At 43.5% G+C, this 27719-nt stretch overlaps 1 protein-coding gene across 4 annotated transcripts in view; it reads left to right on the top strand.

Annotated features, from left to right (window-relative positions):
* The window catches only part of C4H8orf76 (chromosome 4 C8orf76 homolog), a 36179-nt gene extending 8912 nt beyond the window's left edge, over positions 1–27267 (top strand). For 3 of the 4 annotated variants that reach the window (XM_077258895.1, XM_077258897.1, XM_077258896.1), the window contains exons 3-6: positions 13921–14064; positions 22183–22601; positions 26101–26233; positions 26715–27267. In XM_077258895.1, the coding sequence (XP_077115010.1) occupies positions 13921–14064; positions 22183–22601; positions 26101–26233; positions 26715–26873 (855 nt within the window). In that variant the 3' untranslated portion in view covers positions 26874–27267. The remainder of the gene's footprint in view (positions 1–13920; positions 14065–22182; positions 22602–26100; positions 26234–26714) is intronic. The other variant, XM_077258898.1, reaches the window with a different exon arrangement.
* The last annotated feature ends 452 nt before the right edge of the window (positions 27268–27719 follow it).

Genomic DNA, 27719 nt, shown 5'->3' with positions numbered 1-27719 from the left:
GAGTGCAAACCTCCTTCCATCATCTTTTTAATTGAGAACTTGCACAATTGGTGGCTGATTAAATACTTTTTTTCCCCACTGTATATAAGGGGGCTGTGGGGAGCATCATACCACATATATAAGGGCTTTATGCTTTGGATCAGTACAGTTAAGTGATACCACATTAATATATATTTTTTATTAAAGGTGGAAAAAGTTTTGAAATAATTCTTCTTGGTCGTAACTTTTTCACCTTATAAAACCTGACATTTTAACAGGATTGTGTAGACTTTAAATCCAATGTAGACTTGCGCTTTGAAAGGAACATGTGGCAACAGCATTCAGTGGGAATGGGGTATATGGTTGTTATGTTAGTCTATTAAAATAGGTATTTAATATTTAAAATGTATGATTATAATTTTTTTTCTTAATGAATACATAAATAATACCACCCTCTGGCCTTTGCGTAAAGGAAGATAGGTAGATTCACGTCCATAAAACAAGCACCTATCAAATCACACAGTTTTCCAGTGTCGTGTTTTAGGGAGAAAAAAATATTTGTTTGCAACTTGCACTTTGTGAGGTGGACAGTTGTGTTTATATTTAGTTATTAACGGGAACCATTCAGCAGGATTGTGCCCAGTAACCTACAGACAGTGTCCGGTCGGAGCCGTTGTACTGATTATAATGATACCTTGGTTGATGTAATCCTTGTGGTTGTTGTTGAATCTGTATTTTCAGTTTTGAGTTAATGATATGCTCGTTCTCCGGGGCGGCCTGTGGGGGGTCTTCATGTGGTGCTGTGATTAGGTATTCATCTGTATGGCTTCTGTCAAGTCACTGATCCCTCACTGACCTGCCTCCTTCACCACACTATGGTGTTTTAGGATCTATGTACAGTTTTTGGCTCCTGTTTATATAGCGGTTTTATTACAGACGCTGTTTATTTTCTCTACATGGTGCTGTGAATTTAGACCCATCACATACTGGGCTTACTAATTTATGCTTATTTTTTTCAGCTTGGCATATCCATCCATTCAAGCGTTTAATATTGCTCAGTCTGTATATAGTCATATTTGGGGTCATGTATAGTGATGAGCGAGTATACTCGTTACTCGAGATTTCCCGAGCTAACTTGGGTGGTCTCCGAGTATTTGCATGTGCTTGGAGATTTAGTTTTCCTTGCCTCAGCTGCATGATTTGCGGCTGCTAGACACTCTCTAAATGCATATGGGAATTCCCTAACAAACAGGCAACCCCCACCTGTATTCAGGTTGTCTAGCAGCTGTAAATCATGCAGCTACGGAAACAGAAACTAAATCTCCGAGCACATCCAAAAACTCGGAGAACACCTCAGTATGCTCGGGGAAACCCGAGTAACGAGTATACTCATCACTAGTCACGTATGCTCAGGAATGGTTTTCTGGAGAAGTGTCAATGCCGTATTATGGGCAGGCCATGTGTATTTATAATGATTTGGTTTTTAATGTTGTCTTCTGTCTGCACTTTTAATTGCTAAATAAAGCATTTTTTATGTTTTCTGGTGATCCCTATTTCTCAGCATGTGTCTCTCCCTTTTGTTTTTTCATGTTGTGCGAATAACATTCTGCAGGAGATCCCATTCATTATTTAGTGCTCATTGCCTCTTTTATGGTGCCCTCCTTTTTCTTTTTGTGTGCCGCTGTTAACCCATTAAATGCTGCTGGCAAACTCTGACAGCGGCATTTAACACGCGCATGCGGCAAGCGCGCCAAAAATCTGCCCACCGGTGACCCCCGTCACTTGATTGCGAGTCACCGATGGGTTGGCATGACAACCAGAGGTCTCCCGCAGATCTCTATAGTTATCACTGCCGGATTCCTGTGAGCGCCGCCTCGTGGTCGGTGCTCATAGCAAGTGAGGTATTCTGCTACATACAGGTGATTATTTTTTATTTAATATTTTATCATTTTATTACTCTAATAATTATATTACTATGGTCCCTATGTCTAAAGCTTTTGATCCAGAAGAAGGCAAAAACCCCAGGACACATTCATCCAATTCGTGTCACAGGCGGAAAATTCCATCTTGATCCTGAGAAAAGGCGATCAGTCCTAGAACCCTGGATCAAACCCTACCTACCTCTATTAAGAGATGACTAATTTTTACTGCTAGTTGTTGACCAAAAACCTTTGTGCTGCCTGATCCGGGGCCAGTTCTGCCTTCCTGGAACCCTCTTGCACTTATGTGTCACTATTCCACAGGCAACGTCATGTCAAGCATTGCACTAACACGCTATGATGTCGCAGGATCTAATAAGCGCAAGAAGCGTCCAGGATGGCGGACACAAAAATGATGACTTCCCTGATCTGGCTGCCACCTAGGACTGGACTGGCTGCTGGACCAGGGCAGCCCAAACCTTTTTGCTCATCACTATTAATATAATTTTGAATTACTGCTAATATTTTATTATAATTATCACTGACTAATATTAGTATGATTTATAGGCTGTCATGTCTTTTAGACTTCTGTCCCTACTATTACTAAGGTCCCTATGTTAAAAGCTTTTGATCCAGAAGAAGGCAAAAACCGCAAAACACATTCAGCCAATTTGTGTCACAGGGGAAAAATTCCTTCTTGACCCCGAGAAAAGGCGATCAGTCCTAGAACCCTGGATCAAACCTACCGTATATACTCGAGTATAAGCTGAGACCCCTAATTTTGCCACAAAAAAACTGGGAAAACGTAATGACTCGAGTATAAAAACATAAAGAACAAAAACCGAACTGATGTCCATAAAATAATTAATTTTATTAAATATTAGTAACAAAAAAATACATAAATTGGTAGGGGACGAGAAAGAAACCAAAAAAGTATGGCACAAAAGGGATACAGCAGCATGAAATACACAGTCTAAAATATAACAGTACTATGTGAATAGATAAATAAATAAATAAATATATATGTATCATATAGTCAAAGACTGAAAAATATAGGTTTAAGTTTGTTTGCTACTTAGCATACAATACCCCAAAATTAATAAAATATATAAATAAATATGTATATGTGTGAGAAAAGTGCAAACACTAGTGCAAAGATAAATAGAGTGCACAGGTGCAAAAAATGATGATGAGGTAAACTGCTCGGGTAACAATTAACTGCAGGAAGCTGCCAACTAAAGTCTAGGCACTAATCCAAAACAAGCTCCAATTGCTCCCCATAAATGGTTAATATGTTTACAGGTGTAACAATCCTAATAGAAGGAAGCAAAGAGTGGAGCAAGGGAAAGTGCCCAGGGCAAGTTTGTACCTGCAATGCTGCTGTATCCAGGATGTGCCAGTCCCCGACGCGCGTTTCGGCGCTAGCCTTCGTCAGGGGGTGGCAACATCCAGCAGGGAAGGAGATTATAAAGAAGGAACAACCAATGAACGGAGGACACGCATGTGGAGCGACGCACAGTGTTGCTGGATGGAATCCAGGCACACACGCCGCCGCCGGACCATGTGATCCCCAGGGACGCGTACAGATGACGCGGCGCTGGGGGACATGAGACCGGAAAGCGGGGATGCCAGGAATCCGGCAACAATGTGCGTACCATCCGGTCTGCCGTCATTGGCTGGCATGGAACATGTGATCTAAGGTCCTGGAAGGGTAAAGTGGGACAAAAAGAAACATATAACCACAGGTCCTGGAAGAGTAAAGGGGGAAGAGGGGATAATACAATGAAACAATAGAGTCCTGATGATGATAAATACAGAAAAACAAGGAGGAGTTATAATGGACTAATGGATATACAGATTTCGCTGAAGAAATCTATATATATATATGTATACAGGTTTAATATATGTATGGAAAAATATATATATATGTATACAAATCTAATATAAGTATATATATGTAACAGAAATCTGTACATGGAACAGAAAAAAGTAAAAAATAATAAATAATAAATGATGATAAATAATAAATAACAATAATAATGAAAATAAAGATAAAAATGAAAATAAAAATAAAATTAAAAATAATATTAAAAATTAAAAATAAAACTCGAGTATAAGCCTAGGATGGGAAATGCAGCAGCTACCGGTAAATGTCAAAAATAAAAATAAATACGAATGAAAGTAAAATTAATTGAGACATCAGTAGGTTAAATGTTTTTGAATATCCATATTGAATTAGGAGCCCCATTTAATGCTCCATACAAAATACACCACATATAAGGCTCGATAAAGGTTGATTATGGCCCCATAAGACACTCCATAGAAACATTTGCCCAATATAATGCTGCACAAAGGTTGATTATGGCCCCATAAGATGCTCCATAGAAACATTTGCCCCATATAATGCTGCATAAAGGATGATTATGGCCCCATAAGATGCTCCATAGAATATTATGCCCCATTTGCTGCTGCTGCGATTTAAAAAAAATAAAATAAAAAATGACATACCTCTTGTCCTGAGCAGGCGGGGATACCGGCACTTGCAATATTCACCTGTCCCCGTTCCACCGCCGCACGTCGCTCCTTCTTCCGGCTCTCTCTGCAGTGACTGTTCAGGCAGAGGGCGGCGCGCACACTAAACACGTCACCGCGCCCTCTGACCTGAACGTCACAGCCAGAGGACACGGAAGATGGAGCGGCGCATGGCGGTGGAACGGGTACAGGTGAATATCGCATGGCTCACCCTCCCCCGTTATACTCGCCCTCCTGGTGCGGTCCCTGGCAGCTTCTCCGCAATGGTCTCTGATGCTGGCAGCTTGTTCCTGTGTTCAGCAGTCACTGGTACCGCTCATTAAAGTAATGAATATGCGCTCCACCCCTATGGGAGTGGAGTCGCGTCCATATTCATTACGTTAATGAGCGGTACCACGTGACCGCTGAACGCAGGAAGAAGCTGCCGGCAGCAGGGACCACGCCGGGAGCAGGTGAGTATGATGTGACAGCTGCCGCTCCCCCTCCCCCGCCGACCCCCAGGGACAATGACTCGAGTATAAGCCGAGAGGGGCACTTTCAGCCTAAAAAAATGGGCTGAAAATCTCGGCTTATACTCGAGTATATACGGTAATTATGTTATTGTTCATTATCTAACTAATATTACAATGCTAATTCTACTACTACTATAGTTATTATTATAATATATAGGGTTTTGTTCTTTTTAAAGATTTTATATCTATTATTTACGTCCTCATCTTATTTCAGTACTATTCTTACTTTTCTATAACTATTTCACATTACAGCACTGACTGAGCTACGACTTTAATTATTGTAATTTAAGTTCTTGCCTTTTTATAGATATTACTATTTTATATTCTTACTATTAACCCCTTTCTACCATTGGACGTCCTATTCCGTCCATGTGGGGTGGGCCCTACTTCCCAAGGACGGAATAGTACGTCCAGCGCGATCAGCCGCGCTCACGGGGGAGCGCGGCCGGGTGTCAGCTGACTATCGCAGCTGACATCCGGCACTATGTGCCAGGAGCGGTCACGGACCGCCCCGGCACATTAACCCCCGACACACCGTGATCAAAGATGATCGCAGTGTTGCGGCGGTACAGGGAAGCATTGCGCAGGGAGGGGGCTCCCTGCGTGCTTCCCTGAGACCCTCAGAGCAACGTGATGTGATCGCGTTGCTCCGAGGGTCTCCTACCTCCTTCTCCCTGCAGGCCCGGATCCAAAATGGCCGCGGGGCTGCATCTGGGCCTGCAGGGAGGTGGCTTACCAGTGCCTGCTCAGAGCAAAAGCTGGTAACCCTGCAGCACAGCCTGTGTGATCGCTGATCTGACACAGTGCTGTGCAAAGTGTCAGATCAGCGATCTGTCAATATAACATGATGCCCCCCCTAGGGCAATTTTATAAAGTTAAAAAAAAAAATTAGATGTGTTAAAAAAAAAATATATTATATTATATTTATATTGTTCCCATAAATACATTCCTTTAAATAAAAAAAACAAAACAATAAAAGTACACATATTTAGTATCGCCGCGTCCGTAACAACCCAACCTATAAAACTGGCCCACTAGTTAACCCCTTCAGTGAAAACCGTAAAAAAAAAAAAAACCCCGAGGCAAAAAACAACGCTTTATTATCATACCACCGAACAAAAAGTGGAATAGCGTGCGATCAAAAACACAGATATAAATAAACATGGTACCGCTGAAAACGTCATCTTGTCCCGCAAAAAACGAGCCGCCATACATCATTCAGCAAAAAAATAAAAAAGTTGTAGTCCTCAGAATAAAGCGATGCAAAAATAATTATTTTTTCTATAAAATAGTTTTTATCGTATAAAGGCGCCAAAACATAAAAAAATGATATAAATGAGGTATCGCTTTAATCGTACTGACCCGAAGAATAAAACTGCTTTATCCATTTTACCAAACGCGGAACGGTATAAACGCCCCCCCCAAAAGAAATTCATGAATAGATGGTTTTTGGTCATTCTGCCTCACAAAAATCGGAATAAAAAGCGATCAAAAAATGTCACGTGCCCGAAAATGTCACCAATAAAAACGTCAACTCGTCCCGCAAAAAACAAGACCTCACATGACTCTGTGGATCAAAATCTGGAAAAATTATAGCTCTCAAAATGTGGTAATGCCAAAAAATATTTTTTGCAATAAAAAGCGTCTTTCAGTGTGTGATGGCTGCCAATCATAAAAATCCGCTAAAAAACCCGCTATAAAAGTAAATCAAACCCCCCTTCATCACCCCCTTAGTTACGGAAAAATAAAAAAAATTCAATGTATTTATTTCCATTTTCCGGCTAGGGTAAGGGTTAGAGTTTGGATTAAATTTACGGTTGGGATTAGAGTTAGGGTTATGGTTGGGATTAGGGTTAGGGGTGTGTTGGAGTTAGGGGTGTGGTTAGGGTTGGGATTAGGGGTGTGTTTGGTTTAGGGTTTCAGTTATAATTGGGGAGTTTCCACTGTCCAGGCACATCAGGGGCTCTCCAAACGCGACATGGTGTCCGATCTCAATTCCAGCCAATTCTGCGTTAAAAAAGTAAAATAGTGCTCCTTCCCTTCCGAGCTCTCCTGTGCACCCAAACAGGGGTTTACCCCAACATATGGGGTATCAGCGTGCTCAGGACAATTTGGACAACAACTTCTGGGGTCCTATTTCTCGTTACCCTTGGGAAAAGAAAAATTGGGGGGGCTAAAAAAAACATTTTTGTGGGAAAAAAATGATTTTTTATCTTCACGGCTCTGCGTTATAAACTGTAGTGAAATACTTGGGGGTTCAAAGTTCTCACAACACATCTAGATAAGTTCCTTGGGAGGTCTAATTTCCAATATGGGGTCCTTGTGGGGGGCTTCTACTGTTTAGGTACATTAGGGGCTCTGCAAATGCAACGTGACGCCTGCAGACCAATCCATCTAAGTCTGCATTCCAAATGGTGCTCCTTCCCTTCTGAGCTCTGCCATGCGCCCAGACGGTGGTTACCCCCCACATATAGGGTATCAGCGTACTCAGGACAAATTGCACAACAACTTTTGGGGTCCAATTTCTCCTGTTACCCTTGGGGAAAATACAAAACTGGGGGCTAAAAAATAACTTTTGTGGAAAAAAAAAAATATTTTTTTTTTCACGGCTCTGCGTTATAAACTGTAGTGAAACACTTGGGGGTTCAAAGCTCTAACAACACATCTAGATAAGATCCTTAGGGGGTCTACTTTCCAAAATGGTGTCACTTGTGGGGGATTTCAATGTTTAGGCACATCAGGGGCTCCCCAACGCAACATGGCGTCCCATCTCAATTCCTGCCAATTTTGCATTGAAAAGTCAAACAGCACTCTTCCGAGCTCTGCCATGCGCCCAAACAGTGGTTTACCCCCACATATGGAGTATCAGCGTACTCAGGACAAATTGCACAACAACGTTTGGGGTACAATTTCTTCTGGTACCCTTGGGAAAATAAAAAATTGGGGGCAAAAAGTTCATTTTTGTGAAAAAATATTATTTTTTATTTTTACGGCTCTACGTTATAAACTTCTGTGAAGCACTTGATGGGTCAAAGTGCTCACCACACATCTAGATAAGTTCCTTAGGGAGTCTACTTTCCAAAATGGTGTCACTTGTGGGGGGTTTCAATGTTTAGGCACATTAGTGGCTCTCCAAACGCAACATGGCGTCCCATCTCAATTCCAGCCAATTTTGTCTTGAAAAGTCAAATGGCGCTCCTTCCCTTCCGAGCTCTTCCATGCGCCCAAACAGTGGTTTACCCCCACATATGGGGTATCGGAGTACTCGGGACAAATTGTACAACAACTTTTGGGGTCCATTTTCTCCTGTTACACTTGGTAAAATAAAACAAATTAGAGCTGAAGTAAATTTTTTGTGAAAAAAAATTAAATGTTCATTTTTTTTTTTTTTTAAACATTCCAAAAATTCCTGTGAAATACCTGAAGGGTTAATAAACATCTTGAATGTGGTTTTGAGCACCTTGAGGGGTGCAGTTTTTAGAATGGTGTCACACTTGGTTATTTTCTATCATATAGACCCCTCAAAATGACTTCAAATGAGATGTGGTCCCTAAAAAAAAAATGGTGTTGTAAAAATGAGAAATTACTGGTCAGATTTTAACCCTTATAACTCCCTAACAAAAAAAAAAAAATTTGTTTCCAAAATTGTGCTAATGTAAAGTAGACATGTGGGAAATGTTACTTACCGTATATACTCGAGTATAAGCCGAGATTTTCAGCCCAAATTTTTGGGCTGAAAGTGCCCCTCTCGGCTTATACTCGAGTCATGATCGGTGGTGGGGTCGGCGGGTGAGCACTGTCATATACTCACCTAGTTCCGGCGTTCCTGACGCTCCCCCTGCCTGTCACACTGTCTTCGGTGCCGCAGCCTCTTCCTCTGAGCGGTCACGTGGGACCGCTCATTAGAGAAATGAATAGGCTGCTCCACCTCCCATAGGGGCGGAGCCGCCTATTCATTTCTCTAATGAAGCGGTGCCGGTGACCGCTGACAGAGGAAGAGGCTGCGGCACCGAAGACCAGCTGTCCGGGGGAAGGAGCGGGACGCCGGGAGCAGGTAAGTATGACATATTCACCTGTCCTCGTTCCACACGCCGGGCGCTGTCTCCATCTTCCCGGCGTCTCTCCGCTCTGACTGTTCTGGCAGAGGGCGCGATGACGCATATAGTGTGCGCGCCGCCCTCTGCCTGATCAGTCAGTGCGGAGAGACGCCGGGAAGATGGCGCCGAGGAGCTGCAAGCAAGAGAGGTGAGTATGTGTTTTTTTTTTTTTTTTTTATTGCAGCAGCAGCAGCTATGGGGCAATAATGGACGGTGCAGAGCACTATATGGCACAGCTATGGGGCAATGGTGCAGAGCACTATATGGCACAGTTATGGGGCAACGGTGCAGAGCACTACATGGCACAGCTATGGGGCAACGGTGCAGAGCACTATATGGCACAGCTATGGGGCAATGGTGCAGAGCATATATGGCACAGCTATGGGGCAATGGTGCAGAGCACTATATGGCACAGCTATGGGGCAATAATGGTGCAGAGCACTATATGGCACAGCTATGGGGCAATAATGGTGCAGAGCACTATATGGCACAGCTATGGGGCAATGGTGCAGAGCACTGTATGGCACAGCTATGGGGCAATGGTGCAGAGCACTATATGGCGCAGCTATGGGGCAATGGTGCAGAGCACTATATGGCACAGCTATGGGGCAATGGTGCAGAGCATATATGGCACAGCTATGGGGCAATGGTGCAGAGCACTATGGCACAGCTATGGGGCAATAATGGTGCAGAGCACTATATGGCACAGCTATGGGGCAATAATGGTGCAGAGCACTATATGGCACAGCTATGGGGCAATGGTGCAGAGCACTGTATGGCACAGCTATGGGGCAATGGTGCAGAGCACTATATGGCACAGCTATGGGGCAATGGTGCAGAGCACTATATGGCACAGCTATGGGGCAATAATGGTGCAGAGCACTATATGGCACAGCTATGGGGCAATAATGGTGCAGAGCACTATATGGCACAGCTATGGGGCAATAATGGTGCAGAGCACTGTATGGCACAGCTATGGGGCAATGGTGCAGAGCACTGTATGGCACAGCTATGGGGCAATGGTGCAGAGCACTGTATGGCACAGCTATGGGGCAATGGTGCAGAGCACTGTATGGCACAGCTATGGTACAACAGTGCAGAGCACTATATGGCACAGCTATGGGGCAACGGTGCAGAGCACTATATGGCACAGCTATGGGGCAACGGTGCAGAGCACTATATGGCACAGCTATGGGGCAACGGTGCAGAGCACTATATGGCACAGCTATGGGGCAACGGTGCAGAGCACTATATGGCACAGCTATGGGGCAACGGTGCAGAGCATTATATATATGGCACAGCTATGGAGCAACGGTGCAGAGCATTGTATATATGGCACAGCTTTATGTGGAGTATCTATGGGGCAATGGTGCAGAGCATTGTATATATGGCACAGCTTTATGTGGAGCATCTATGGGGCCAAAATGAACGGTGCAGAGCATTATATGTGGCACAGCTTTATGTGGAGCATCTATGGGGCCATAATGAACGGTATGGAGTATCTATTTTTAATTTTGAAATTCACCGGTACCTGCTGCATTTCCCACCCTAGGCTTATACTCGAGTCAATAAGTTTTCCCAGTTTTTTGTGGCAAAATTAGAGGGGTCGGCTTATACTCGGGTCGGCTTATACTCGAGTATATACGGTATTAAGTATTTTGTGTGACATATCTCTGTGATTTAAGGGCATAAATGTTCAAAGTTGGAAAATTGCTAAATTTTCACCAAATTTCTGTTTTTTTCACAAATAAACGCAGGTAATATCAAAGAAATTTTACCAATATCATGAAGTACAATGTCTTGAGAAAACAGTGTCAGAATCACCGGGATCCGTTGAAGTGTTCCAGAGTTATAACCTCATAAAGGGACAGTGGTCAGAATTGTAAAAATTGGCCCGGTCATTAACGTGCAAACCACCCTCGGGGCTTAAGGGGTTAATACTACTATTTTATGACTATATTATTCTGTCTTTCCATTAATACTACCCTATTCTTACACTGTTGATCTAGAAGAAGGCAAAAACCTTGGACACATTTGGCCAATTTGTCATTGGGGAAAAATTTTTAAAAGGCGATCAGTCCTAGAACCCTGGATCACACTGCTATTCCACCTACTACTATTACTACTGTTATCTTATTACTATTTTATGACTTTCTTATTATCACTAATCGAATTACTCTTCTTAGTCTAATACTTACATATTGCCACTATATTACTATTATGCTACTATTATTTGTAGTGTTTTTTTTTATACTTACGGACCGGTAATGCCATATCTGATGTTATCGGCAGATAGGTCCCAGCAGGACGGTCCACATGATGTTCTTCTTTCCTGTCATGGGAGAAGCTTGGTGGCGGAGGTTGTGCGGCCATCTCCTCTTTTTTCCTTCTTGCCTTCTTCTACGTCCAGATAGTCCAGCAGTTCTCTCAGCGTCATTTCCTTTTCTCCCTGGCTCGGATGCTTATGGATGGAGCGGGCCGTTCTTCGTTCCTTATAGCATACCTTCTCTGGGCTTCTGGGTTGGTTGGCACGAAGCGCTAGGAAGAGAAGAGATGAAGTTAGAAGGATTACTGGGAATATCCGAGTACATAACTACCTGAACTTAGTTTTCTCACTGACCTCCTTCTTGTAGAGGGTGACAGGAGAAGCTTGATACAATACGCCGGTCTTCTCAGTTGCTCCTCAGGTGTGACGTAAACTGAAGAAAACACAACCAGATATTAGAATCAATCCTAACTGTACAAAGAGGATGTGATAGAGAAGCCACTACTGAAATTTACTAGGCGACTCTCAGGAAAAAAACATAAAAGAGCTACAAACTTGCATTTAAGAAGAGAGAAGGAGCTCACTGATAGATGCTCAGTTAGCTAATTCTGTAGACAGCACAGAGATTATAGGAGGCAAATGGTGGAAAACATTTAATGAAACTTCATTGTAAAAATAATTTTTACCTCAAAATACACGCGTTTAAGTAAAAACAAAAATGTCCCCAAAGATGGACAACCCCTATATAGTGAAGCCCCAGAAGCCCACCCAACAGCAGTGTAGAGAACGGTCAGTTATCACAGACTGATGGAAGCTACCTGATCCAGCGCTGGCAGAATACCTGCTCCACATGGTGACCGCTGACATCTTCTCTGATAAAATGTATCCAAATCCTATAAGACATCAGGAATAGTCTGCAGGGGTTTTGGTAACTGATTCATATTTCTTTGATCTCGGAATCATTGGCTATAAATTCAAGGGCAGGAAGGGCAGAATTGGGAAATGTATGGGATATTGACTGTTACATGTGTGAGCTTCATTACCGGGGTATTTTCAGTTGGAACAAGTTATCGCCTCATACATGGGATCGGTGATGACTTATAGATCAGTGGGGTCCGTCCGCTGGGAACTCTGCCATCACCAGAACTTGTTTGTGAAGCATCATGAGCTTTGTCCTTTTCTGAATGAAGAAATTATAATTTTTGGACTGTTTGTGAAAAGCTATCCCTATACTTACTGAGCAGGAACAGGCTAGCTGTTTTCAAAGTGAGGAAGCAATGGCTTGTTAATAAGCAGGGAAAAACATATCCTTATTTTGGGACCTTTTCCATTTTTGAGCCCCCACAAGAGATTACGCTCCCCATCATCAGAATTTCATAGCTATTCAACACACTGGACAAGCGCAGGAGATATTTTTGGTCATCTAGCAGCAGTGTCACCATCAGAGCCACATGGTGTAAGGACATGACGGTTCGGGCACGGAGATGTCTGGCAGTGTAGGGCCAGCAATGGCAGCTCCAGGAGCAGCAGCCTGGTATAGCACTATAAGACATAGCGGGCAGCCAGGGGATGTGTGGCCGGCATGGCTGTGTAGATTCAGTGGTAGAAGCCGCACAGTATAGAAATCTGACAGATCAGGCAAGACGATGTCTGGCAGTGTATGGACTGCAACAGCGACCCCAGCATTAGCATTACAGGATAGGAGACATGATGGACAGGGAGCAGATGCCCGGCTGAGTGTGGGCCATCGGCTTTGGCAGTAGCATTGTATAGAAGACAGACAGCAGGCAGGCAGGTGGTATCCCCAATGTCATCATTGGCATCAGCCATAGGTGAATGAAAGTCTCCACTGATCCATGCACGATTCATTTTGACTAATATTAGGTTCTTCACAGTTGTGGCAGATAACCTGGTCCGCTTGGTTGTGACAAATCCACCAGCCGCACTGAATACCCTCTCTGACATCACAGTGGAAGATGGACATGACACTATGCCCTTAGCATGGGGCAGTTTTAGCCACTGATCCATTCTTCTGACCCAAAAGTCCATGGCATCTGGGCTTAGGGTATTTGCTTGAGAAATGCACAGGCCAGATACCACTGAACCGGGGTTTTCAGTAATAGTTATTGTTTGCTGATGTGCATTGGGTGGGCGCAGAGGCAGATAATACATCTGGTCCACCACGTCACGTATGTATGTACCGTACCGTCCATTCACTTACCTGATTGCTGATACCACTGATTGGATGTCGGAGCAATGGTGCTGGAGTGGTGCGGGCTCAACATTTATTTCTTTTATAAAGATCCATTCACTCTTGCAACTTTGTAAACGGTCTTGAATAATCCCTTTAAGCAAGTGAACCATGTGCTTTGTGTGTAACATAAAGGTGAACCCGGGGTTATGTAATGATTTGTACTCACAGAACTATAATAAATCAATATATTTTTTACTTAGTTGACTTTCTTATAGAATGGCCAGACTTGTACAATTGCACGAAATCAGTTTTGTGTGAAAGATTTTACCTATAAATCGACTTTGCTATAAAGTGGTAAAAGCATTATACTAACCTCTTTCTTTTAGGAAGAATAATGGTGATTTTTCTTCTTCCCTCTCAGAAAGCATTTACTGTGTACAGCGACTGCTATGCGCTAATACCGCTGGCAAACAATGCAATGAGGAGAGATGTCCAGGAAAGTCAGGCGCGCTGTTTAATACGTTTGGGGAGGCACAAAGAAGCGCTGGAGATTGCAGAATTGCTGGTAATGTATTAGGAGACATTGATTTGTCCGGCTTAGGCTTAAAAAAAAAAAAAAAAAAAAAAAAAAAAAAAAAAGGTTGCTTTATTGTGTTAAGTGTAACAATGGATGAAACTCTCCAATATACTCTAGGTAAAAGCTATCGCACTGTAGAGATATTCACATTGGTCCAGGATCTCGGCAGCTCCTCTCCCTCCCTGTCTCGGCACAAAATGAGGGAGGCGAGGGTTAACTGACTATGTTCAAGCATTCAGTGTGCTATGGCTGATGTAGAGATGGAAAAGGGGGCTGGTTTTGTTATAGAATTGATCCTTAGAACCAGCCCCTTACATAGATGTCACTGAGGTAAGGAAGGGAAGAAGCCAGGAACCAGCGCTGTTATGGTGTAGGGGAAAACTACTGCAAGGTAAGAATGCTTTCAGAAATGAGTGTTGTGTTGGGGTGGGCATGTCCAGCAGCCATTGGGAGCGTATGTGTCCATGTGAGCTCTGACCTGCACCTCTTGTCGACAAGAAGCTTGTGGGCCCATTGCCAGATGAGTATGGCTGTTCTTCATAAGCATGGCCAACACAATGCTCGGAGTCACGGCCTCACTTGTGCTGAGCAGAAGACCAGAGGTCCTTGCTCGCCTTTGTCCTGTTGTGAACGGCCCCAGACTGTGGGACCCGACTTGGAAATACATGGCCCCTTGACAGCTCTTCTGTTCACTGATTGGTGCTGTCCTTTGCCACAAGATGGCGCAGTTAGCCGGGACCAGGGGTGCAGTTCTGTGTGCTGCAGGTGCAGGGTAGACATTGCTCCACCTGATACCATCACCTACTTACCAGCGCTTAGAGGGAGAAGAGGAGCCTGAGGAGCAGGGCACAGAAACGCCCTCAGACATATCGGACGCACTTAGAGTGATGTCAGCCATACCAGTACAAGTGGCCCTATGGTTCAATAATGAGCACATCTGACAGGAGGAAAGGAGCCGCAGGTAACACACAAGACTGTTAGTTCTGAACTTATTCTGTGTGTGGTATTCTGCTGCCATTGTGTGGTGAATGTGAAAACTGCAACCTCTCTATCTCTGCACATATCACTGACCTCTCAGTAAGTGCTCCGCTCTCATTGTCTGATGCATGTGACATCTACAACATGAACTCTGGCTTTGTGGGGACTGTCCTTTTCAGGCTTTATAGCTCATTTTCTAGTTCTACTTTGTCTACACAAATGCAGTTCTCTATGAATTTGTCTGTATCACCCCCTCCCCCATCAGGTCCTCTTTGTTTTTTTGGAGTACCCCATTAGTGAGGCAGTGTCCTTGGGAAATAATGAGATCTGCTTCTTTTACACTGGATGTTATACTTTCATGCACACTGGACATTTACTTTATCATTGACAGAGATTTTCTAGTACGTCCCTCGTTAGTTGAGATGTAGTGTCTTTTTTTCCTCTGCTTCACCTCCATGCAGTTATTGCTAACACACTTTCTATTGCTTTATTACATTTTGACTTGCACCCTACATTTCTATCTTATAATGGTATCTAAGGGCCCAACCGCTTACTCTCAGCATAATAGGTCATCCAGAAGGACTCTCCAGGCAAGCCTTCATCTGACTTCCATAATGGCACCCAGAAAGTCCTCCTGGCTATCCAGCAATTCCAGACAGCGCTTATATCTAGAATTGATGAGCTCTAAGGCGATACATCTATCCTACAAGGATGCTCCGAAAATAAGAGAATGGGTGATGGAGGCCGAACAGCAGATACGCTCCAACTTGTTACTCTTCATGAGAGAAAGGACCAAGAAATAGGTTTTGCCGATATAATGTGTGAATTGTTGTAATAGGCACATGGGTGAGATCCATGACCCTTTTTTTGGAAATTCGCTGATCTCCACCTATGGCCGTGATAATTTCTCGGCTGTCTTCACTGCACAGAGAGCACATCACATCCCTATCCATCCCTTTCCCCTTGGGGTCTCCATCTCGCACCATCATTGTAAAATCCTTGAACTATAGGGCCGAGGCGTCCCCCTCTGCTTGTCTCGCGTAGAAGGCCATATTTTGTTCGGAGAGTTGTTATCCTAGTCATGTGCACGCTGCACCCTTCACAACAATGAAATTGATAAAGAGGGTATACGTGTATTCTTCTCCTGTACGGTGCTTGTTGCCCATCTAGATATTTATATACCTCCTCCACTGACGCCAGCAGTCATACATATAGCTATTGCTTTCATGGAACTAAATAGTGCCCCACCAGTAATCTGGCTCCAGGATTTTAACCCTACTTGGGACAAAAATAAGGCCCGAGCCGGTCGTCAAGCCCTGATACTGATGTGGACGCCTCTTGAATATTGCAGTGTATGGTGAATGACCTGGGTCTGGCGCTCCTCCATCTCCCCCATCTCCTCCTCTAGGACACGCTCCTGTTATCCTTTCACTCCCTCTCCCCCATAGATCTTGCCCTGGCGTCGGACCTCACCTTGGCTGCAGTTACCTTCTATTATTACCTCTGCCGCTCCATCCCAGATCTTACTCCACTGTCCCTGTTTACTCATGAAATGGTCTGTTTCCAAGACCAGTGTGGTAGATAAACCCATTTTGTGTCTTTCTTTCCCCTGTTCGCTCCTATACATGAACACTGTGGTGCGTGTATGCTTCCCCCAGATCCAGGGCAAGCAGCAGGGATGTCCTGTGTCCCCAATGCTGTGTGCGACTGCACTGCAGCCACTGGCAGCCCTTATCCGCTCCACCCCAGAAATTCAGGTGTCTACCCAGGCGCCAATCCAAGGGGTAATGTTTCTCCTTGAGGAGGGTGACCTGTTAAGCATGCCTAGATGAGGAGACTTTTAAGCCTCAATGCTCCTCTAGGAAATAATCCTAGTCAGACACCAAACCAGATCTCACACTTTGCACTGATGATGGGCAGTATACTGAAACACCATGTCTGCAAATTGAGATCTGGTTTTGGCTTTTATCCTAAGTCATGTGACAAGGGTCGTTAAAGGGTCGACATTGACTGTTAGGATTGCTACTTCCTATAGGTGGCACTAGAGTTCAGGTCCTCTTCCTCTCTGAAGAGACAGTTTCCAGGCCCCAATACACAGCAAACTTAGTCTCTACACAGGCAACGCTTTCCTGTACCTGCAAGTTGCTAACATGTCGGTATCAGCAGCACTGAGTGTGATTGATGAGTACGACCTCGTCTCTGGTCTAAAACTCAATTGGGATAAATCTTTTGTCTTCACTGTAGATCTTGAATACTACCTCCCGACAAGCATCCTTCTTATCTATAATCTTATCTAGGAGTCCTAGTATCTAGAAATTTAGGACAATTCGCTACACATCTTCGCTCTTTTGTTGGTTATGAAAGCTAAGATAAGGGGATAAGAGAAGTTACTCCTGCCTGTCGTGGCTCACATCCTGTAATATCCCCAATATACGTGAACTTGAATACATTCAATATACTGAACTCCAACTTTCTTCATTCATTTTCAGAACTAACATCCATCGCCCTGTCCTGTGATATACTTGGATATGGGGGGGGGGTGACTTTTTTAGACCCTAGACTTTATTATTGGGCATATTATTATCCTTTTGTGTATTATTGGGTCATTCAGCTCTCTTATATGGAGGTGGAACAGGGATGACTCCCTAAGAACCATTGAGGTCATTGTCCGACCCTATGACCCTTTCCACATACTGTTTTGCTCCTCCATGAGGGTCCCCTCAATACATAACTGATTCTCAGGCGGGCTAGGTCAGTCTAGACCAGTGTTCCTCAATTCCGGTCCTCAAGAGCCATCAACAGGTCATTTTTTCAGGATTTCCTTAGTATTGCACAGGTGATTGAATGCTTGCCTGTCCAGGTGATGCAATTATCACCTGTGCAATACTATGGAAATCCTGAAAACGTGACCTGTTGGTGGCTCTTGAGGACCGGACTTGGGGAACACTGGTCTAGATCAAGGTAGGGAAACTTTTCTGTGCCTCTTTCTAACAACCATACCCCTCTCTGACATAGCAGCAAGTGCTCTTACTGAATTATTAGTTTTGGAGTGACGGTCTGGTTTTGGTTTATGTGAGTTTGGTCTTTGCTGCCGGTGCCCCATTCCATGTTTTGGAGTGAAATCTTCTATACTCTTCCATTTCCTAAAGCTTAGGCAAGCTCAGCTTTCGAATGCTCCACCTGCCCTACAAGATTTCCTCCTAGTTTGAGCGTTGTTGGACACTTATCACCCACACCCTCCCAACAGCTGGATACATCACTACCTGCATGCTCTTCGTCTATTGTCAGGACGACATAGTACTTTCAATCTGTGGACAACTTTGGAGTCAGATGTTGTTCCAGTGTCAGACAAGCAAGGGGAGCTTGTTTTGGAGACCCCAGGGTTGGTTTCTCCTAACAATTCTGACAGAGCCACACAACTCTATATCCTACATGAGTAGGGTCCAGCCCCAGTTCCTGGATGTGTGCCTCAAGTGTTGCAGAGGCCGCAGACGTTCTTCCACCTTCTATCAAGCTGTCTGGAGATTTGTGGCTAGTGGCCTAGGCGGTTAGATTCCTACATGACAATATGGAGAAGCCCATTACATAGGACTATGGAACCTGCCTTTGGTTACTGACCCTGAGGAGTGCCCGGGTCACCTCTAACTGCCTGCAGCCCTTTGGGGCTAGTTGACAGGTGGAGCGTCAATCCTCATAGCTGGTGTCAGAGTTTGTGGCACTGTGGGGGTACCGGGATCTTTTGCATCTGTCTGGTCCTGGGTGGCCCGCCCGGTCCATTCTCTATTTATGTGGCCCTCGGCGAGAGGAGATGATTTTTCTTAATAAATTAGTTTGAACCCAGGCCTGCATAATCTACAACCTCATGGTAGTGTACGTAGTATATGTGACATTGGAATATGTCTGTTTTCCTTTTCTTTGCATATTGGTCCCTCCTTGTTCACTGCATATTGATTGACTTGTTCATTTGCTGTACTGTAGTATGTATTTCATTCTGTATTCTCTTACTGACATTGTCTGTCTGTATATTTAGAGTCGTTGTCCGGCTGTAGTTAATAATTTTGACACCTCCCTATAGGTACTAAATGGTGAATAAGTATCTGACACTGTTTCTCATTGAGGAGACCAAGAAATGTGAATGTTAAGTACTATAGATGCAATGGTCGTCCAAGGAAAGATGAAAGATAGATCAGTCTAACTGCTCTTTGAAATTGGAATATGTCCAGCAGTGTCATCAGCTCAGAACAGGCAGCAACTGATGGGACCCAGCTACACCCATCTATAGTTTGGAAGAGTCTGGGCAGAAGTTGTCATCATGCAATAATTGTGTCCAATAAACATACCTCCAATATGGTAACAAGGCCAAGTGACTCAACTATTCACAAAAACATATGATGTGGGTGCAGAAACATGGCAGCAGATGCTTTGGAATGAGGAGTCAAAATGTGAAATATGTGGCTGTAACAGAAGAGGGTTTGTTTGCCAAAGGCCTGGAGAGCAGCACAGTAATGAGTGTCTGCAGGCAGCGGGGAAGCACGGTAGATGGTCCATGCAATTCAGCAAATGGAGTAGGGGATTTTTTCAGGATTATCGGAGTCCTCAATGCTGAGACATATAGGCAGATAGTTATCCATCATGCAATACCATCAGGGAGGCGTCTGATTGGCACATAAGTGTTTTTGCAGCTGGAAAATGATCCCAAACATACAATCAATGTAATTAAGAACAATCTTCAGTGCAAAGAAGAATGAGTCCTAGAAGTGATGATGCAGCCTCACAGATCTCAACATCAAGTCTGTCTGAGATTACACGAAGAGACAGATGGTTTTGCACAAGCCAACATCATCAGAAGATCTGTAGTTAGTTCTCCAAGATGTTTGGAACAATCTCCATGTCTAGTTCCTTCAAAAACTGCAAGTGCAAGAATTAATGCTTTGATGCTTTATTGAAGGCAAATGGCGGTCACACCAAATATTGATTTTATGTAGATTTCTCTTTTTTTATTCACTTTGCATTTTGTTATTTGTTAAAAATAAACACTTCTATTTTTTTTAAACCATTATTATTGTGGAGAATTTTTTCACACCTGCCTAAATCTTTTGCACAGTGCTGAATGTCGCTATTCTGGCAGCTTTCTTAATTAAAATAAACTAGGTTTCATCAGTTATTACTTTAAAGCAGAGGTCCCCAACCGCCGGTCCGCGGACCAGGACCGGGCCGTTGGGGTTTTTCAGCCGGTCCGCGGCGCCCCTGTTCAGCGGTCACGTGGGACCGCTCATTAGAGAAATGAATAGGCGGCTCCACCTCCCATAGGGGCGGAGCCGCATAATTCATTTCTCTAATCAGCGGTGCCGGTGACCGCTGACAGAGGAAGAGGCTGCGGCACCGAAGACCAGCTGTCCGGGGGAAGGAGCGGGACGCCGGGAGCAGGTAAGTATGTCATATTCACCTGTCCTCGTTCCACACGCCGGGCGCTGTCTCCATCTTCCCGGCGTCTCTCCGCACTGACTGCAGGCAGAGGGCGCGATGACGCATATAGTGTGCGCGCCGCCCTCTGCCTGATCAGTCAGTGCGGAGAGACGCCGGGAAGATGGCGCCGAGGAGCTGCAAGCAAGACAGGTGAGTATGTGTTTTATTATTTTTATTGCAGCAGCAGCAGCACAGCTATGGGGCAATAATGGACGGTGCAGAGCACTATATGGCACAGCTATGGGGCAATAATGGTGCAGAGCACTATATGGCACAGCTATGGGGCAATAATGGACGGTGCAGAGCACTATATGGCACAGCTATGGGGCAATAATGGTGCAGAGCACTATATGGCACAGCTATGGGGCAATGGTGCAGAGCACTGTATGGCACAGCTATGGGGCAACGGTGCAGAGCACTATATGGCACAGCTATGGGGCAATAATGGACGGTGCAGAGCACTATATGGCACAGCTATGGGGCAATAATGGTGCAGAGCACTATATGGCACAGCTATGGGGCAACGGTGCAGAGCACTATATGGCACAGCTATGGGGCAATAATGGTGCAGAGCACTGTATGGCACAGCTATGGGGCAATAATGGTGCAGAGCACTATATGGCACAGCTATGGGGCAATAATGGTGCAGAGCACTATATGGCACAGCTATGGGGCAATAATGGTGCAGAGCACTATATGGCACAGCTATGGGGCAATGGTGCAGAGCACTATATGGCACAGCTATGGGGCAATAATGGTGCAGAGCACTATATGGCACAGCTATGGGGCAATAATGGACGGTGCAGAGCACTATATGGCACAGCTATGGGGCAATAATGGTGCAGAGCACTATATGGCACAGCTATGGGGCAATAATGGTGCAAAGCACCAGGGAAACAAGCATGGTGCTCCCACTCATTCTGAACCTATGGTAAGTTGAATCACATTCTCATTATAAATGTCATAATTATATGATAAGTATGCACTAAGCTCCATCCCTCCATAACCCCACCCCCATATGACCAAAGCCCCGCCCCTGCCCCACCCCCACCGGGCCATGGAAAACTTGTATTGCTTAAAGCCGGTCCCTGGTGCAAAAAAGGTTGGGGACCTCTGCTTTAAAGTACAATAAGACAAGTTTTTGCTGCTGAACAATTCCCTTTGAAGAGAAGCGATTGCTTGTCATAAATGTGTAATTGTTTCTGTTCTCCTAAATTTGCATCATTTTGTTTTTTCTCCATTTCTGAATTTTGGCACGTTACTCCTTGTGTAAAGTAGTCTTTTCAGCCAAATCGGAGTGCTCTTTAAAAGACTTTAATATATAGAGGAGTTTTGGATCATTCCCATTTAGCTAAAGGGACAAGATTTACCATATATAAAAGGCAGAGGGGTGGAGTGGCACAAAGAAAAGAAAAAAACAATGCCAGATTAAGAAGAAAAAAGCGGCATTTACACAAAAGGATTATATATATCCCTGACAAGTGACAGATCCTATTTAATAGGATTGTTTCTGTGACAAACTCCTTTCCATATAAATGTATTGTGGGCTCTGGATGTTTCCGTCTATGCTATCATGGTACTCTACATTACAGTAGGTGAAAGACTAAGGTTAAATCTGTGGCAGAATGTATCAGAATTGACTGCAGATTTTATTTTTTGTAGGTGGAAGGTGTTAGCAACACTGATCACCTGACTGGGGTCTTAAATCTCCAAGCAACTATTCACCATCATTTGGGGAATTTACAAGAAGAAATGTCTTGTTTGCAACAACTGATTTCTCTGCATCCATTCAATCCACAGTTCTGGATTTGTCTGGCTGAATCTTACATAACACTTTTCCTCTCCATCACTAACTGCAAGGATCCATCACATAACTCCAATAGATTCAGCTTATGGGCTCAGTCACCACTGGGAGCACAACAATGTGTACATGACATTGCGAGAGCAAGAGACCCCACTGTATCCAGAGATGATAACTCCGTACTAGGACCCTGTAATAGAAGTGACCCTTCCTCACTGACGGACGACACAAACGGGGAGCAGCTGTGGACGTGGTCATGTGCCTGCTTCATTAGGGCAAGGTATGTAGATGATATAGAATGTTTTTATACAATGTTAGTTAAAAGAGATCGCAAGGGTCATCGTGTCCAACCCCCTTCTCAATGCAGCTCAGGACTCAATAAACCATCGGTCTGCCCAGCCTCTGTTTGAAGACTTCCATTGAAGGAGAACTCGCCACCTCTCGTGGCAGCCTGCTCCACTCATTGATCACCCTCACTGTGAAAAAGTTTTTTCTAATATCTAATCTGTATCTTCTCCCTTTCAGTTTCATTCTGTTGCTTTCTGTGTTTCCATGTGCAAATGAGAATAAGGACGATCCCTCTTCACTGTGACATCCCTTCAGATATTTGTAGACTGCTATTAAGTCTCCTGTTAATCTTCTTTTCTTTTTTACAATCTATCTAAACATTCCCAGATCCTTTAAATATTCCTCTTAGGACATGCTTTTCAGTCCGCTCACCATCCTAGTAGCTCATTTGTGAACTTGCTCCAGTTTTCCAATGTCTTCTTTAAAATATTGTGCCCAGAACTGGACACAGTATTCCAGATGAGGCCTGACCAAGGAGGACTAGAGGGTAGTAATTACATTACGTGATCTAGGCTCTATGCTTCTTTTAATACATCTTAGAACGGTTTGCCTTTTTTGCTGCTGCATCACTCTGTTGGCTCGTGCAGTTTTTTATCTATTAGTATACTCAAGTCTTTTTCACGTGTGCTGTTGCTTAGTTCTATTCCTCCCATTCTGTAGATGTACTTTTTGTTTTTCTTGCCCAGATGTAGAATCTTGCATTTCTCCCTGTTAAATATAGCATCTTTGACTTTTCTTTTGACATACTTTTAGTATCCCTTGCAAGCCTCATTTTTTTACTGGCTTTAGTTCTTCTAACACTTGCCCTGCATTCCCTGCAGACAGCATTATATACTTCTTTAGATATGTCCCCCCACCTTTCCATTTAATATAGATTTTATTTTTCCCTTTTTAAGATGTGATTAGGTACGGTGTTCATCCATCCTGGTCTCTTTAAATGCATCCAATTCTTCCTTCTATTCGGGATTATTACCACGTGCACAGTGAGAATTTCTGGACCCATTACTTTTGCCTGAGAGTGATTCTGAACAAATATCTGGATAGTTAAAATCTCCCATAATCACTATGTCATACTTTTTTGAGAACAGAGACATTTGATGTAAAGAGTTCATCCATACCTTCAGTCTGTCCAGGTGGCCTCTAGTAAACACGTACAATAGTGGTCTTTCTATTCTTCTCTTTTTCTATTCTTACCCAGTTTCTACAGAGCTACCAGTCTCTGAAGCTTGGAACTCTGTGGAGATATTTGTTTTCCTAACATACAAAGCAACACTTATTATTATTATTTATATATATGGTGCTGTACATGAGAAAGGGGTTACGTACAGAGTTATAGATATTGTTTACAGTAAACAAATTTTCAATGACAGACTGGTACAGAGTGGAGAGGACCCTGTCCTTGCGGACTTGCATTCTATGCCTTCCCTTATCGGGAGGCCGGACGAGCAGTCCTGCAGCATAAGTGACCAAACACAATCAGCTCTTGGGAGGATGATGTTTTAATGAAGTATAAAAATATTAGGAGCACTATGGTCCCGATTGACCAAAGTGATTATGCCAGAATTCTTGTTTAAAATGTTTTGAAAAGTCTCAAAACTTTTTTTGTAGCTAAGAGTTTTTTGGCGTGTTCACACCAGTTTCACCCAGCTCTGCTAGTGAATGAACTGGGTAGAGTTTCTAATGCATTGGAGCCAAACATGGTAATTTTACCCTCGGTGAGAGCCATTCTGAAACTGCAAGTGGCTTTCACTGGGGGGCCGGCTCCCATCGTTCGAGTTCTAAGCTGGAGATAGTATGATACTGCAAGGCTGAGGACGTGATTGAAGCTGAATTCGATAGTATGGTGGGAATGCTTGATGCGAGAATGACAAATGGGGTAAGGTAGGAGCCCCTGGATGTCTTGGTAGGATTTCTGTGGGGAAGCTTTGCTATCATTGCACTGACAATGGAGGCTCTGGGTGTCTCTACTGTGGGGGCTTTTGGATGTGGCTTGTGACCCTCGTTTAGAGGTGAATGTGGGTTTGAAGGTAAGAAAAGTTGGTGGAACAAACAAATAAAACCCACCTAGCTGTTAGATTCACCTTCCACTGTAGCATTACTGCGTCATTGGTCGCACGCAGCTCTGTCTATATTCCAGAATCGTCAGTAGAGCACATACTCGCTAAAGCCGAGGACCAGCAGGATAACGGTAACATTTTCTGAAAGGAGAAGATGAAGACTCTTCCCCTCTCACCTATCAGAGACTAGACTGCTATATACGGTGCCTTATCCCCCTCTATTACACAAATCACTTCTGAAAGGGAATGATTGGCTCATAATACAATATATATGAGTGGTGCCAGTGCTGCGGCTTTACCTTCATAATGCTGAATGGAGATTGATCAGTTCCAATGTGTCTGAGACCACATCTCCTGAGCTCAGGCTTTACACTTTTAGCATAATTTTCACTCCAGTCAGATTAGAAGGGATGGAGCACGATGTGGATGGTTGCCGTCTTCTGCGCCATTACTTGGACTGCTAGGTTTACCTGTACACTCTGGATCAGTTCCTCTGTCTTGTTGAGACCTCTAAGAAAGACGTTTTAATTAGTGCTTTTCAGATATTGGCTGAAGGTTCTCTGAAAATGCAGGGATCTTAAAAGGCGTTCTCCACAACTTTAGTACAGATGATTTATCCATAGAATCTGTCATCAATATCAGATTGTTGTAGGTCGGCCTCCTGGCACCTCCACCAATAAGCGGGTTATAGCTCTGGCAGCGGCTGGATGTAAGTTGTGTACAGAGCGTAACACCAGTGGCCACTGCCTGGTGCAGATCACCTCCAGTCCTCCTCAATATCTGATCTGCCCGACAGCAGACTGAGCGTTTCCACTCTGAGCAGTGTCTGCATCTGGACAGAGGTGATAACAGTTAATCGGCGAGGGTGCCATACTGCCATTTGTTGTGCCCATCTGGAGAGATCGTCAGTATAAGAGCAGTGGATAACGCCTGTATAATTTTGTTACCATCGTGTCATACAATGTGTATCTGTTTAAACACGTACATGAAAAAATGGTGGCGGTGTCCATCCGTGTTCCTCAGTGTTTGGTCCATGTGTCCGTTTTGTCATCGGTGTTTTTCACAGATAAATTAATAAATTACAACATTTCTCTTATTCTTTATAACATTATATACGGACAGTACGCCGATGCCATCCGTGTGCTGTACGTGTTTTCACAGTCCCATAGACTTGTGTTGGTTCTTTTCATCCATGATACCGGAGAAAAATGGGCACAAGATCTGTGACAGGACACGATGGTGTGAATAGTGCCATAGATTATAGTGGGTACGTGTTGTGTCCATGAAAAACACGGATACACCAGGTGCGTACAACACGGGCGTCTGGTAACGTCTCGCACAGGTCTGCCTAACCTCTGATTGTTCTTCTCATAGGCTCCTATTACGGCTCCTACAGCCCCAGCAGGCATCATTTGTACTGGAAAATAATATGAAGACCCAGGAGCAAATAGAAAAACTATTAGAAAAGCTTGGATTATTAGAAGGGCAAACAACGCTCATAGTGCAAGTGAGAACATTTTTTTTTTTTTTAACTTTTTAGGTCAGTTTTTATTCTCTCTTGAGAAAATAACGTTAGATGAGATTGATTAAGGCTATTGGAAAAGTGGTCAATAACAACTGATCCGGTGGCTGTAATGGTTGTCCCGTCTGACCAATCCCCCTCTTCTACCATGACTGTGATAGTGTGGGATGCCTTTATATATACGGGCCATCCTGATGGGAGAATAAGTTTAATTTTCCAAATGCCCCATGAAAAATCAGTTTTCCCTTTGTTCTTGCCTTCCTTCACCATTACTGACGACCATTAATGGGTCCTGTACACTGCACAGACTGGGGAAGAGATGGGACACTATTTGGGGGCTTATGTGTTGGTGCTCAGTCCTGCGGACATTATAGGGAAGGTTTTCATTTAATACATGAAATTCAATTCCAGTGCTAAATTAGAGAAAATAATAATGTTGACAATTCAACTTTTCTTTAACGCTTAGGTTATGGGTGAGGATCTTTTGGCAGAAAGAACAAAGGAGGAAGGACAAACGGACATAAAAACCACTCAGACATTGACCTCTTTCATAATGCCGTCTGATGCCGAGTTCAAAGTCAGATGGTTTCAGAAAATGACCACGATCCTAATGGCCAACAAGTAATGGTGATCAACTCTACATCACCATCACTGACTGTCTGCAACTGGGAATTGGCCTCACTAATCATTCCTGTTCAATGGGGGATACAATATTGTTATTTCACAGTCATCACCGACATCTTTCCAGAATACATTGTATACATAAGTGGTATTTGTACAACTGGAGAACTTACAAATGAGATGTATCCTGCAGATAGGGTTGTGTGAGATATGTCACCCTGCACATCTCATTACAGAGGGTCCGGCTACAGATCAGCGGCTGCTCTATTATACTGTGTTGAGATTAAGAGAACTGTGTGAAATGTGGACCGCTATATTGAAGAAATGTTTAATCGTTTTTTCATCTGCTTTATGTGCATACAAATTTTTAATAAAAATGGGTTTCTACTCTACAATGATTTCTGCTTATTAAGAAATGTCGCTGTTTACTCTCACTCTATGGATAATTGTAAATTAATACAGTTTCCTACGTAATCACTACATTGGATCAGTTAAAAACAGACGCCATGTTTGTTGTGGCATCTATTTCTTTTTATGAATTAGTTTTATTTAGGAGTCTCTAAAAAACAGTGGGATAAAACCCTCATCTGGACTAGTCCATTATCTTACATTGGGCTTTTATAACATTTTAGACATGGGTTCCCGCATTGGTCTCCACATAATTGGTGCATTTTGTTTGTCTTTACACCCATGGCAAAATTGTCAGTACTCCTGGTTTAATGACAGAAAAATCCACAACGGTCACAGAAATAACTTGAATCTGACAAAAGTAATAATAAATAAAAAATCTATGAAAATGAACAAATTAAATCAGACATTGTTTTTCAACCATGCTTCCAAAGAATAAAAA

The sequence above is a fragment of the Ranitomeya variabilis genome, chromosome 4, assembly GCF_051348905.1.
Source record: "Ranitomeya variabilis isolate aRanVar5 chromosome 4, aRanVar5.hap1, whole genome shotgun sequence".
Lineage (NCBI taxonomy): Eukaryota > Metazoa > Chordata > Amphibia > Anura > Dendrobatidae > Ranitomeya > Ranitomeya variabilis.
Note: the sequence above shows the minus strand (reverse complement) of the source record. Positions and strands in the feature narration are given on the sequence as shown.